The sequence below is a fragment of the Fusarium poae genome, chromosome 2 (genome assembly GCF_019609905.1).
Source record: "Fusarium poae strain DAOMC 252244 chromosome 2, whole genome shotgun sequence".
NCBI classification, from domain to species: Eukaryota; Fungi; Ascomycota; class Sordariomycetes; order Hypocreales; family Nectriaceae; genus Fusarium; species Fusarium poae.
Genome location: NC_058400.1, coordinates 7,652,482 through 7,664,159, shown reverse-complemented (window position 1 = coordinate 7,664,159; position 11,678 = coordinate 7,652,482). Strand labels below are relative to the sequence as shown.

General features: G+C 48.6%; 7 protein-coding genes across 7 annotated transcripts; 2 read left to right on the top strand and 5 right to left on the bottom strand.

The window, feature by feature from the left end:
* Positions 1-188: 188 nt before the first annotated feature.
* Positions 189-1,097, bottom strand: FPOAC1_006616 (uncharacterized protein; the record flags this gene model as incomplete). Its single annotated transcript, XM_044851092.1, has 1 exon — positions 189-1,097. One exon carries the CDS (start codon positions 1,095-1,097, stop codon positions 189-191), a length of 909 nt encoding a protein of 302 aa, XP_044709804.1.
* Positions 1,098-1,948: 851 nt separating this feature from the next.
* Positions 1,949-2,828, top strand: FPOAC1_006615 (uncharacterized protein; the record flags this gene model as incomplete). Its single annotated transcript, XM_044851091.1, has 2 exons — positions 1,949-2,068; positions 2,154-2,828. The coding sequence occupies 2 exons, from the start codon at positions 1,949-1,951 to the stop codon at positions 2,826-2,828; spliced, it is 795 nt and encodes a 264-aa protein (XP_044709803.1).
* A 511-nt stretch (positions 2,829-3,339) lies between these two features.
* On the bottom strand, positions 3,340-4,967 carry FPOAC1_006614 (uncharacterized protein; the record flags this gene model as incomplete). The annotated part of the gene is made up of 4 exons (XM_044851090.1): positions 3,340-4,147; positions 4,195-4,399; positions 4,448-4,743; positions 4,897-4,967. The coding sequence occupies 4 exons, from the start codon at positions 4,965-4,967 to the stop codon at positions 3,340-3,342; spliced, it is 1,380 nt and encodes a 459-aa protein (XP_044709802.1).
* A 360-nt stretch (positions 4,968-5,327) lies between these two features.
* Positions 5,328-6,478, top strand: FIP1 (cleavage polyadenylation factor subunit fip1; the record flags this gene model as incomplete). Its single annotated transcript, XM_044851089.1, has 4 exons — positions 5,328-5,489; positions 5,541-5,593; positions 5,655-5,887; positions 5,952-6,478. 4 exons carry the CDS (start codon positions 5,328-5,330, stop codon positions 6,476-6,478), a joined length of 975 nt encoding a protein of 324 aa, XP_044709801.1.
* Positions 6,479-6,727: 249 nt separating this feature from the next.
* On the bottom strand, positions 6,728-7,651 carry FPOAC1_006612 (uncharacterized protein; the record flags this gene model as incomplete). Its single annotated transcript, XM_044851088.1, has 1 exon — positions 6,728-7,651. The coding sequence occupies one exon, from the start codon at positions 7,649-7,651 to the stop codon at positions 6,728-6,730; it is 924 nt and encodes a 307-aa protein (XP_044709800.1).
* A 467-nt stretch (positions 7,652-8,118) lies between these two features.
* Positions 8,119-8,997, bottom strand: FPOAC1_006611 (uncharacterized protein; the record flags this gene model as incomplete). Its single annotated transcript, XM_044851087.1, has 3 exons — positions 8,119-8,615; positions 8,666-8,811; positions 8,864-8,997. 3 exons carry the CDS (start codon positions 8,995-8,997, stop codon positions 8,119-8,121), a joined length of 777 nt encoding a protein of 258 aa, XP_044709799.1.
* A 587-nt stretch (positions 8,998-9,584) lies between these two features.
* On the bottom strand, positions 9,585-10,427 carry FPOAC1_006610 (uncharacterized protein; the record flags this gene model as incomplete). The annotated part of the gene is made up of 2 exons (XM_044851086.1): positions 9,585-10,199; positions 10,254-10,427. 2 exons carry the CDS (start codon positions 10,425-10,427, stop codon positions 9,585-9,587), a joined length of 789 nt encoding a protein of 262 aa, XP_044709798.1.
* Positions 10,428-11,678: the final 1,251 nt, after the last annotated feature.

Below are 11,678 nucleotides of genomic sequence, written 5' to 3'. Positions count from 1 at the left end.
TGACTCACACTCTGGTAACCTGAATCTGGATGTTCACGCAGAAACGAATACGGTACTTGAAGTCGCGGGCTCAAACTGGCATCAGAAAACCTAGCAGCTAGGAACATGAAGAGGTGGAGCAGCAAATTAGTGAATGTAACTTTATTAATGTTTTGGATCCTTCTGTGCTTCCCAAGTATTTATCACCATTATTGTAGTATTCGGCTGATGTACTTGGCCAAGGGTTCCGCTTCTTCCTGCACTGTCCGGTTGGGAAGTGTCTCCAAAGATTGCTTCAGTTCCTGATCTCGTGAAATAGCAGTCTTCACCACATTGCGTACAATGGCGTCTTTGTCGGCTGAGTCGCCTGCAATCCGCATGATACTCACAAACGACTCGAAGAATACAATAAGAGTCTGGTGCATGAGAATGTCACTGGTATCGACCATGGTCAGCGCTGCCCACTGTAGCAGCCCATGACCGATAGATGCATCAGCGTGATCGGGTAGAGGGAATAGATCCGCAAATGGGGATATGGCCATGGCGCGAGGATGGAGAGCGGTAAGGCGAGGGATGATTCTCAACAGACGATCTTGGGCAAAAGTTGCCTGTCGGTCAATGGTTACGGGACGGCAGAGGGCGACGATGATCTCAAGATAATGACGATCCCAGATAATCAAGCGCCAAAGACTTGCGTGCCCAGGGATATGTCTCTTCACGAGCTCCGTTTCCGAAGAGCTGGTACCGTTGACACCGTTCGTCGTAGCTGGCTGGGTCTCAGGCATAACATCGCAATCTGTCTCGAGAAGACTGCCCAAGACCCTCGTAGAGCGCCCTCCAACATCCGCATCTGGAGAGCTCAACCATGTGCGAAGTAGTTCTTCGACAACTTCAGGTTGAGCAGCTAGAGCATCGACTTCTCTGGGATTGCTGGTGGCTTTCTGGAGGATGTTGAGAGCGAGGAGATTCGCGCCTGCGAGAGGCGACTTGAGAGCCTCGATAAGTGATTCGGCTCCTCCTAGGGAGAGGCATTGCGTGAATGAGAGAGGCGATAAAAGCTTGGTGGTGAGGGAGAAGACCGCGGTCGGATCTTGGGTTGTGGTTTTGAGAAGAGACATCAATGGAGGAAGAAGAGTTGGCTGGATGATAGGGATATTCGAAGCTGTACAAAGTCAGTTATCTCTATTCAATAGTTGAAATGGATGTGACTTGCGTGTGAGTTGAAGCTCGACATCGTCAAAGAGCTTGTGGTTTAGCGATGCTTGTTCGTTACCAGGTTGATGAAGCTCGGCGAGATGGGCGTGCAATTCTGCCAGTCCACTGACAGGAACATTGTCGTCTTGCTGGGGCACCACTCGACCAGACATTTTGATTGTGATATAAAAAGTATCCAATGAACCAAAGGAGTTGAGGAAGGTTGATGTTTTATTAGTAGTACCTAGGTAGTCAGCTAGTGTACCTATGAGTTGTTGGTGGTGGGTGTAAGTTGCAAGTTATGGAGGGGTACGTAGTGGAAGAAGCCTGGTTTACATGTAATGGACGACGCACAATTGATCCAAGCAAGCGAAGAGAGGTAAATCACACCAAGTACACTACATGCAAATATATTAACCTATTATTACGTATGCATTTATTTCATCAGTTAATATCATGTTTGTATACCATCAATAATCCTCCTCAGTATCTCATGCAGTCCTTGAAAGCTGTGCCGTCTAAGAGAGAAAGTGCCTGGTTAGCGGGGCATCGTCATGACGGAGCCAATTCCGCTGGGTCCTTTTTTCTCGAAGGCGCATTCAGAATCTAAACTACCTACGGAGTACACCCCGCAAAAAATCATTCTGCGTCAAACCTCGATCGCGAATAGTGGCATTTACTCTACAACTACAATCAGGCTTAACCCAACCTTCAACTTACGCTCCTGTTTATCAGCAACTGATCGAGGAAACTCCCGGACAAAGCGCGCTACTCAATGTCTCGAGGAGGTCGAGGTGGTGGCCGTGGTGGACGCGGCGGCGGAAGAGGTGGAAGACCTAATGTGCCGTGGGATACAGGTGATGAGCCTGATGCACGACCTTCTGAGCTATTTCCAGTATGTTTTTGTTCTGTGTCTCTGTGCTCTATATAAGAGCGCAAGACCTCACAGCTTGGGGTATGATCGCTAACACAGCAAACAGCCATATCTTGTCCCAACCCCCCGAGAACTATCCTCTCACGAGAAATCCGCCGTACAACATCTCCTACTTCTAAGGCACCAGATCCATGCCTCTCCTCTATACACATCCAAGCGTACAGCTCTCCACGATCCGACAGCACCTCGAAAACACTATGGGCAGGCACAGAAGAATGCTGTCTTTGGAATCAAGAGCAAGGCTTCTGTAGACCCCTTCACTGCTGTACCCACTTACTCCCACAAGTTCGCCCGCGAGGAGCGCGCTCTTCCAGATTGGTCCAATCGCCCAGTTTGCCGCGAGCTTTTTCCCCAAGAACTATACGAAACCGTCGATGCTGCAGCCACCAAAAGCGCCGGCGTTCCCGGCGGCTACAAGCGACGGAAGCTTGAGCTTTCGAGTGTTAACGCGCTGCCGAGTGCAGAGGAAGCTTTCGGAATGGCAGGTGATGTTGGCGATGAGATGCAGGGTCGAAATCTCCTTGAACGTCTGCAAGCTCTTAAGGATGAAGACGGCGACGAGGCAGGTGACCCTGAGGACGAGGAGGCTGAAGAGGAAGAGCAGGATGAAGTTTACGATGATGAGGATGCTGGAGATTACGATGCCGAAAACTACTTTGAGAATGGAGACGAATTTGGCGAAGACTATGGAGATGATGTCGATGGAGAAGGGACCTTCTAGTATTAGTCTGTCGAGAAACCCCAAGGATTATCAAAAAAGGGAGTTAGAAGGGAAACAGCGATTACTTGTATATACATCACGGCCCAGCACTGCTTTGATACCCAAGCCCGCGATCTTGTGGTCGCGAGGCAAGATAATGAACTTTATAGGATATTTGGCAAATCTCAATGCACAAATCCCTGACTGCGATGGAGCCTGATTATCGGCCAATGGCCACAATATTGTGCTGTGTTTTGTGCTTATTATGATAAAAAGTATCTCTGCTCTTACTTCTCCAACCTTCAATGGTGTTGCTGGTTTTCCGAGTGGTATTCGTACATGTCGTGAAGTTAACCTCACTAAAGTCTCCTGCTACAGTTGTCAACACCAGACCTTCCCTGATTCATCCGAGCGATGCCTCTATAAAACCTTGTTCTCTACACAAGAACGGAATCTCGCAATGTCCAACATGCTGATATAGCCATTTAACGTCCCTGATTCGCCCTGTCTTTGCCTGTCATTTGCCAATGATTTAAGCATTCATACCCATGGCATAAACTCCACTATCCACAATGCCAGCCTGAAGACGTGACAACCGTTCTCGGGTATCAGCAATCTGTCCAGCCTGCGCAACAATGGCGCTTCCTGTGTCTCTTAGCGCCAGCAACACTTCATTCAGCTGGTCCTGCACAACTACGCTGCCAGCACTACGATCGCGCAGAGCCCGAATTTGTTCGTAAAGACCATTCTCGACTCCAGGCATGTCTCTTTCAATATCTCCACGGTACTCATCAAGACGTGCCTTGTACTTTTCGATATCGTCGCAGATGCGGTTAAAATAGGTGATCAGATCCTGAGCATCGGCATGTGTTGACGCAGCATCGGAGCCATTAGTATCAGCAGCAGGTGCTTGGCTAGCGAAGAGACCGGTCTGGTGGTAGTGCGTAGGGAGTTTAAGGTTATCGGCACCTCGGAAGCATAGTCGAGCGTCGGCGGCGTTCTTTCGGGTTTGATCCTGAAGGGCCTTGACAGTCTGAATATCGTTGTTGAGAGCGACTTGAACGGTACGGAACTTGGACTCGACAAATTTAACGTCGAGACCGAGCTGTTCGATGTCCTTCTCGTGCTGAGGCATGAATTCACCAATCTCGTCTCGCATCTTGATAACTCGTTGGATACCCTTGTCCAGAAGCGCAATTTCGTCTTGTACAGGCTTAGCAAGATCATCGAATCGACTACGTGGGCGGATGCTGTCGTAGTTGATCTGGACGGCTGAGACTTGGTTCGTGGACTGGCCTAATGTGTTGTTCTGCTGTTGCGGTTGAGACTGAGTTTGGCCACTGTAGAAAGTTAGCGGCGTCAACGCAAAGAGCTTGGGGTATTTTACAAAAGACCAGTGCCTGCGGTAGCGGGCTTTGCTTGAGCTTGACCGAAAAGACCAGTTCCTGTGTTGCTTTGGGTGTTTGTTGCTGCGGATTGTCCAAAGAGACCTGTGCCTGTTTGTTGAGGTTGCTGCTGAGCTTGGTTTTGCTGAGTCGATTGACCAAAGAGTCCAGTGCCGGTCGTCGCCGTCGTTGACTGTTGAGTGTTTCCTATTCCCCAGTTAGCTCCTTGTATCAGCGCACCAGTTGGTTGCTGACCTTGTGCGTTATTCGCGGCTGTGTTGCCAAAGAGTCCAGTGCCAGTACTCTGTGTCTGCTGAGTGTTGGTAGCACCTGCATTTCCGAAGAGACCACCGCCAGTCGCAGGTGCAGGTGCACTTTGTGCTGTCGATTGACCAAAAAGACCCGTCCCCGTCTTTTGCGCGGCGCCGCCGAAGAGAGACATGTTGCCTGCTGCTGGTTGCGCTGTTGTGGTAGTAGTGGTGGTAGGAGTGGCAGAGGCAGATGAACCAAAGAGACTTCCAGCAGCTGATGGCTTAGAGGCGGTGTTGCCACTGTTGATAATGCGCCGGTTAGCAAGAGGGAGGATTTCGACGATGTAGGTAGGTCAACAGAGCTCGCGCCAAAGAAAGTAAAGCAGAAAGTTGAGTGGGTATTATTGGTGATGAATGATTGATTGTTTTGTTAGAGTCGGGTGTGGAGCTTACAAGGCGTTAGCAGTACCGGTGTTGATGCTTAAACCACCAGCAGGGCCGCTTGCTGATCGGATCAATGACATACTCAGGGCAAAAAATTACAGCACTTGGATGGAATGCGACAGTGGCTTTAAAGTCAAATTCCTGCAGCTTGACCGTGTTTTGACACGGCGCGACACGATTAAAAAGTCTCCAAGTTGGAGACTCATGCGCTTGGACCAATTGGGCTGACGGTCAGTCTCGGTGAGCGTCGCTGAGCAGCTACAGTACAGAGTACTCCGTACATCAGCTGTCCGGAGAAATGTCGGCGCCGAATTAGCTATTGTATTGTTACGAGCTTGAGCTTGACGTCTTTGTACATACACATCCATTTTTAATATTCCCAATTTCAAGCCCAATTCGAACTCCACACGACCCAATTAGTATTCATCACAACCGCCAACATGGATATCGACGAGGATGATGATCTCTACCAGCCCGAAGAGCCTAAGCTCGAGAGCGCACCGGTCGAGGATAGCAAGCCCAAAGCAGACGACTTAGAGGAAGGCGAAGAAGAGGATGAGGGCGCGGCTATGGACGAGGATGATGACGACGACGATGACTCTGTAAGAAGTCCGCGACACACCTCGATAGTACCAACTCACATCAAATTACAGGATATCGATATTATCACAGAGCGCAAAGACGGCACGAAACCAGCTCCCCCACAGTACGCGATTCCTGAATGCGCCGACGACTCAGAGAGTGCTAATAAGTCTTTTCTCCATCAGGCAATCCAAATATAGCGATATCCGAAACATTCCCCAAAGAACCGCTTCGAATGATATGTCTACACAGCCAGCGCCAGTGAAGAAGGAATCAGAATCGCGGGCCTCACTCAACGTTGCTGCACCAAGCGCCGACAAAACATCGGCTGCGGCCTCGAAATCGACGATCGACGTGAACGTGAACCCGATTCATCCTGGTACAGGGAAGCCTATCACTCAAGTCAACATTGACGAAGGTCAGTAGAGCTTGACCGAGCATTTGCGATCGGAGACTAACACGACCATATCAAGACCTTCCAGATAGTGACAAACCATGGCGGAAACCCGGTACCGACATCAGTGACTACTTCAATTACGGCTTCGACGAATTCACATGGGCACTATACGCCTCGAAGCAAGAGACTGTCAGAGGCGAGTTCGGAGCCGATGTCTTTGCACAAAACAACAAGAAGATGATGGAAGACTTCAACATGATGATGATGGGCGGCATGGGTATGCCAGGCGGTGGTAACTCGGGAGGCCAACAAGCGGGCATGTCTGGCGGCATGGATGGTATGCCTCCTGAGATGCAAGCAATGATGCAGCAGATGATGGCCTCGGGCATGGATCCGAGCCAAATGGACCCCAGTCAAATGAACGCCATGTTCTCCGGTATGCAAAACGCTGGAGGAGCTGGTGGTCAGGGTGCACAGGGCGGCCAAGGGGGCAATTTTGGTGGCGGTTTTGGTGGCAACCAAGGCGGTTTTGGATACGATCAAAATATGTCCGGAGGAGGTGGTGGTGGCCGAGGCGGATTTGGAGGCCGTGGACGTCGTGGACGATGGTGATGTCATCCATGGACATAAAAGGCACCAAGAGACTCTGGCCATTAATGTTTACATTACGGAAACAAGACTTTGTCGATTTGATAATGGGAAGAACCTGGCGTTGGGGCATTTTCGCCGTTAGGCATGGGAACAAGATAGATTGGCTCAACTTCAAGGGCTACGATTACTCAGATGAGAACTTTTATCCAGAGGCACACCAATATCTTGGCCTTATTGTCAACTTGCAAAAAACTATACCCAGACTGGATACTAGTACAGGTTGACCTGTACGATCTTTGCAGGCTCTGTCTCCCCATCCACGGGCATCGCATTGGCTCCCGACGTAGCAACATACAGCACCTTTTCGTCCTCACTCAACACACACGCTGTTGAGCCCGCAAGTACCAGGGTTTTTTCATCGCCGGCTACTTTCACTGCCGCTCCACCAGCCGCCGGGATCTGTACAACTGTGTTGGATATGTTGGTGCACAAGTAAATAGTCCCGTCGTGGGTCACGGCAAAGTCGTCGCCAACGACCCCTGATGTCAGTGTTTCCACTGGACCTGCGGCCTGCAGTTGATGTGTAATAGGTACACGATACACGGAAAAACGGGTTGTGGTTGTGTAATAGATGTAAGTTTGCTCTGAAGTTCGATGAACCTTGATCCCGTTGATACCAGCTTGGAAGGGAGCGTCGGCTGGGATTGTCATGGTCTCGTCTTCCAATGTGACACTGTATGACCTCGTTTTAACGTCAAGTTTGTATACTTTTCCGTTGAGACAGTCTGTGACTAGGACAGTATTCTCATCCCATGCCGCGATGCCGTTGATCATGCCGATTGCAGGCATATCTGTAACCTCTGTCACCTTGGGCTGTTGCGCCGTGAGGTCTGCGAGCCAGACACTCCACGACCCAGGCTTAGATGTCGCACCCCCAGGCAAGTCGAAGGAGCCCGCGCCGATTGCGAAGACATCAGGTTTGAGGGAGCAGATGCCAGTGAGTGCTTGATTGGGGATCTCGTCAGGGAAAGGGACACGCAAAACTTGGAACCCAGAGGATGTCTTTGGATCAACAGCCCAGACTTCAGGAACATCGAGGCGAGTTGTCACAATAGTTCCGTCGGACTTTATAGCGATGTTCTCAAACCATGTTGGCTGGGAGGTGAGTTGGAATAGAGTCTTTGTAGAGGCCATTGTTCTGAATTTGATTTGTGATAGGAGTGAATATCTCAACGTTTATACCGATTCGAAGTGATCTTATTATATACTGGTCACAATGTTTGTCTTGTCATGCCCATCAGCTTACTGCATGTTGTCTGGGCGTAATCTTAGCCTGTGGTAAGACAGTAGCGCTGAGGAAAGTGATATCATCAATCCCAATGAATCGATTTCTACTCTTATCCTGAGTTTGTACGCTTAGCTATATTTGCTTAGTACTTGACGAAATCTAAGTGATAGCGAAATACTTTATTGCTGACAGCATAAACTCCATAGTTGTATCGATCCATTGGAATATCCATAGATCGCTATACTCCCTGCGCCATACGTCGATGTTACTGTGGATGAGCACCTCGATAATGCGACATGGAGGAAATCTAGGATAACTTCATCGCCTCCTCCTTCCACCCAGCTATTCGCAACTATGACCAATCTCCAAAGCATTAATAGTAATTGACCTTCTGAGGAAAGTCGAAGTTATTCTCGCACCAACGTTCAAACTCTTTGCCATCAAAAGCGGCTGGCCCAGCCTCGTAGATTAGAGTGCCGTCTTCAAATACACACGCATATGAGCTTCCGTCAGTGACATTCAAAGCCAATGCGGCGATGACGACTTCTTCTTCCTGCTTTCTTCGTAATGTGGCTTCAAGGCTCGCATACTGGCCCTTAAGGTCAAAACGGAAGCGATCATCTCCGTATTGGGCAACCCATGCTCCGCCGACACCGAGCCACAGGCTCTTCACTCCAGATACTGTCGCTTGAGGAGTGACCTGAAGACCGTTACGGACGATCTCAGGAGACAGATTCCACTTCTCAGTGCCGTCTGCTACGCGAGTGTAGAAGGTCTTGTCGGGACCAAGATAGAGGAATGGTGGGCGTTCGACATCATGGATATGGAAGAGGTCGCCAATTTCTTCGTAGTCCTCGAAGTCACCAGTGTCTATTACCTCTATCAGTATTTTGAGAGCATAGATGCGCTGGAAATCTTACTCCGAGCGGCAATTCTTCCTGTCCAAGAACGAGAGCATCGAAAGAATCGCTTGTTTGGGCCGAGAATAAGGTACTCAGAGCTTCTCCCTCCATATTCATGATCATAATCGATGGTCGTGGGCTCGGAGGCGTTCTCGTGTACCCGTCTAATAGACAAAGATCAGCCCGGAGTCCAGGTGTTCACGGTTGTATACTTACCCATAGCTTCTTTTGGGACCACTGAAGAAGTAATGCTCTCCAGCAAGACTTATGACTGCAGGTTCGTGTCTGAAGTCATCTTGTGGGTTTGGGCGACCAATTGACACCGAACCACAGGTTTTGATGTGAGCCATGTTGTCTAATTGAAGGTGAGATAAGATCAGGAGTATCAGACGGCGAAGCTGATCTTGAGTGGAATAGGAAGGATGATGACAATTTCCATGTCCTATCATGTTTGTTCTTATACTACGAGAAGTGGTGGTTTTCTATCGTGTTTGTCATTATTTTTGTCATTTTTTGTTTCAGAAGGCTAGTATTTGACTTGGAACTTGTTACATTGGTAGTACAAGACGTTTGTTTGACCCAGGTTAGGGACGAAAGGCCCGGCTGTCTGCAAACGCAGTCCGGTTGTCCTCATGTGGCTCACTGTTTGGTCATTTCTTTTCCATTTTGGGTCGTTTTGTATTGCTTTCGAGCTTAGTAGTCAACCTTGTAATCCCTTCTAGGATACCATCTTCGTAGAATATCAAATATAGACAGTCCGCTGACGACCTGTCAAACACAAACACACTATCCTCTTAACCGCTCCCAGTATCATGACGGGGCGTTATCATTAATATGCACAAACGTCAAATCTCCTGCCTGTTCCACGCGCTTTGATGGGTATACGAAATCAACAAACAAAATAGCCCCGTCATCCTCCTAAATGAGAATGATCAACCTAAGTAGGAATGAACTTTTGTGAGTCCTTCTCTTGTTGCTCAAATGACTGTGTAAATACTGCCAACCCAGCGACAATACTGGCAGCCATGAAAAGAACCGAGATAATAGACCAGATGACACCCCAGCACTGAGAGGAGCCACCATATCGCTTTGCAAACACACTGGCGTCAGACTCATTAACTTTCCGAAAGATAAGGTCATCGCAAATGTCCCAAATACTGTAGAGAGAAGACATAACGCCAATGAAGAGAACGACAAAACGCAGTGCTTCGGCGTGTTTGATGAACCAACAAGCGACGAGGAGTCCAACAGCCAAGAGAACGGTGAGGATAGTGAGCCAATCACGCTTTCCCCACCAAAGAGTCAGGAGGAAGCATACGCCAAGAATAATACTGGCTACTTTGCTGGCAACGATGTTGAAGCCGCAAAAGATGAGCAGGGCACCGATAATGGAGGAGCCTAGATAGCCAGCCGGTAGAACAATAGCGTTTGCGCCACCAATATGGTGAGTTACGCCGCCTTCGTTGGGATCAAGACTGATAGACTTGACGCGGCCTCCAGTCAGAAGAACGGTGATGGCGTGACCAAATTCGTGAAAGGCGATGACCAACATCTGCAACTGTCAGCACTTGATGATTTATTTTATGCTGTTCTTCGTCTGGCATACCTTGAATGGCCAGAGGACCATGCGGACATAAGGAACGTTCCATAGGATAGCAATAACAACAACATAGACACCAATGATACCCAAAGTGACTTGCTGTGTATGGTTTGGATTCTGGAGATCTCGCCTTGTTAAAATATCGACACCATACGTATCCGAGTGCAGAGCAGGCGCCATGATGTGTTGTTCTGCTGCTGAACTTGTCTCGAATTTGGTTTGTCGTTCAGAGCCTAAATGGGTGCTGTAGAAGTGACTGTTTATCAGGGTTACCAAGCCAACAAAGGAAAGAAGTGACTTGAGGTACGATTATGCGAAAAAGACGAGAGAACGAGGGCGTTGGGTTGAAAAGTATGAATCTTGGTATTTGTTTATTTGAAAAACTTGATCCTCCATTGCCCAACTTTGCATCGGCATTGGCATTTTAGACGCCTCGTAAGCAGCCTCCTCTAGAATTGTCTTGGCTCAAGTCCAATTCCTGGAAGTTGACGCGGCATTCCGAGGCGGAGCTGAAACAACGACCAGCGCCTCGCTATAGAATGTGGCTGGGTAAGACTTTATTGGGTGATATTAATAGAGACGGGGTTGGTAAGACCAAAAGAATTTATTGAGGTCCATTGGGTGACATATTAAATGGAGCAGCCCTCTCTCAATAGAAAGCGTATCTAGCCGAGATATTTCTATCGACCATGACTCAGCAGTCGGGCTTTCTGTTACCCTCTAACTGGGGCCGCTTTCCCCTGTAAATCACAATTAAAACTTAGCGCCTACGTCATTCCTTTCTTCGGGCAACGCTCACCAGCTTTGGCTCAAAAGAGGATGATCAAAATTGATTAAAGCCGACATATAAAAACCTTGTTATTGATTGGAATAATTTCGAACAAATACCGGCAGTTGCTCTGCCTTTTATTCCCACTAGCGATATAAGTCTGGACCCTTCAAAGCTAACAATATGTCGCTCAATCTGGTGATAATGTTCCTGAGCATCAGGCACATTCTATCACATCAAGTTGTTTATTCGTGGTTGATCTTGTCACACACAAACAACCTGCGCTCTTTTACACAACACTCCCTTTGGTGAACTGTCCGTGCGAGTGCCCGTTTATTCGAAATGGCCTTGCTATTCAACCCGTTCTTCTTCTAAAGATGCTCTATCATGGTCAATAATGGTTATCATGGCAAGCGCTGAACGCGCTGGCGTCTGTCTGCCCACTGCTTCACAACTTACATCTCGTCTACACTTATCGCAGCAATAAAGAAACATGATGAAACCACAGAATCCTCCTTCAGACCGCCCCATCCATCATCGACAACTATCCCAGTTCTGTGGGCCCAGATACCGAACCAACAACCAGGATTTGCGCAAAAAATCGCGTTCTCATGCCATGATACAGTACTGTAGCAGACACTAAAAAAACAGGAACACGCCGT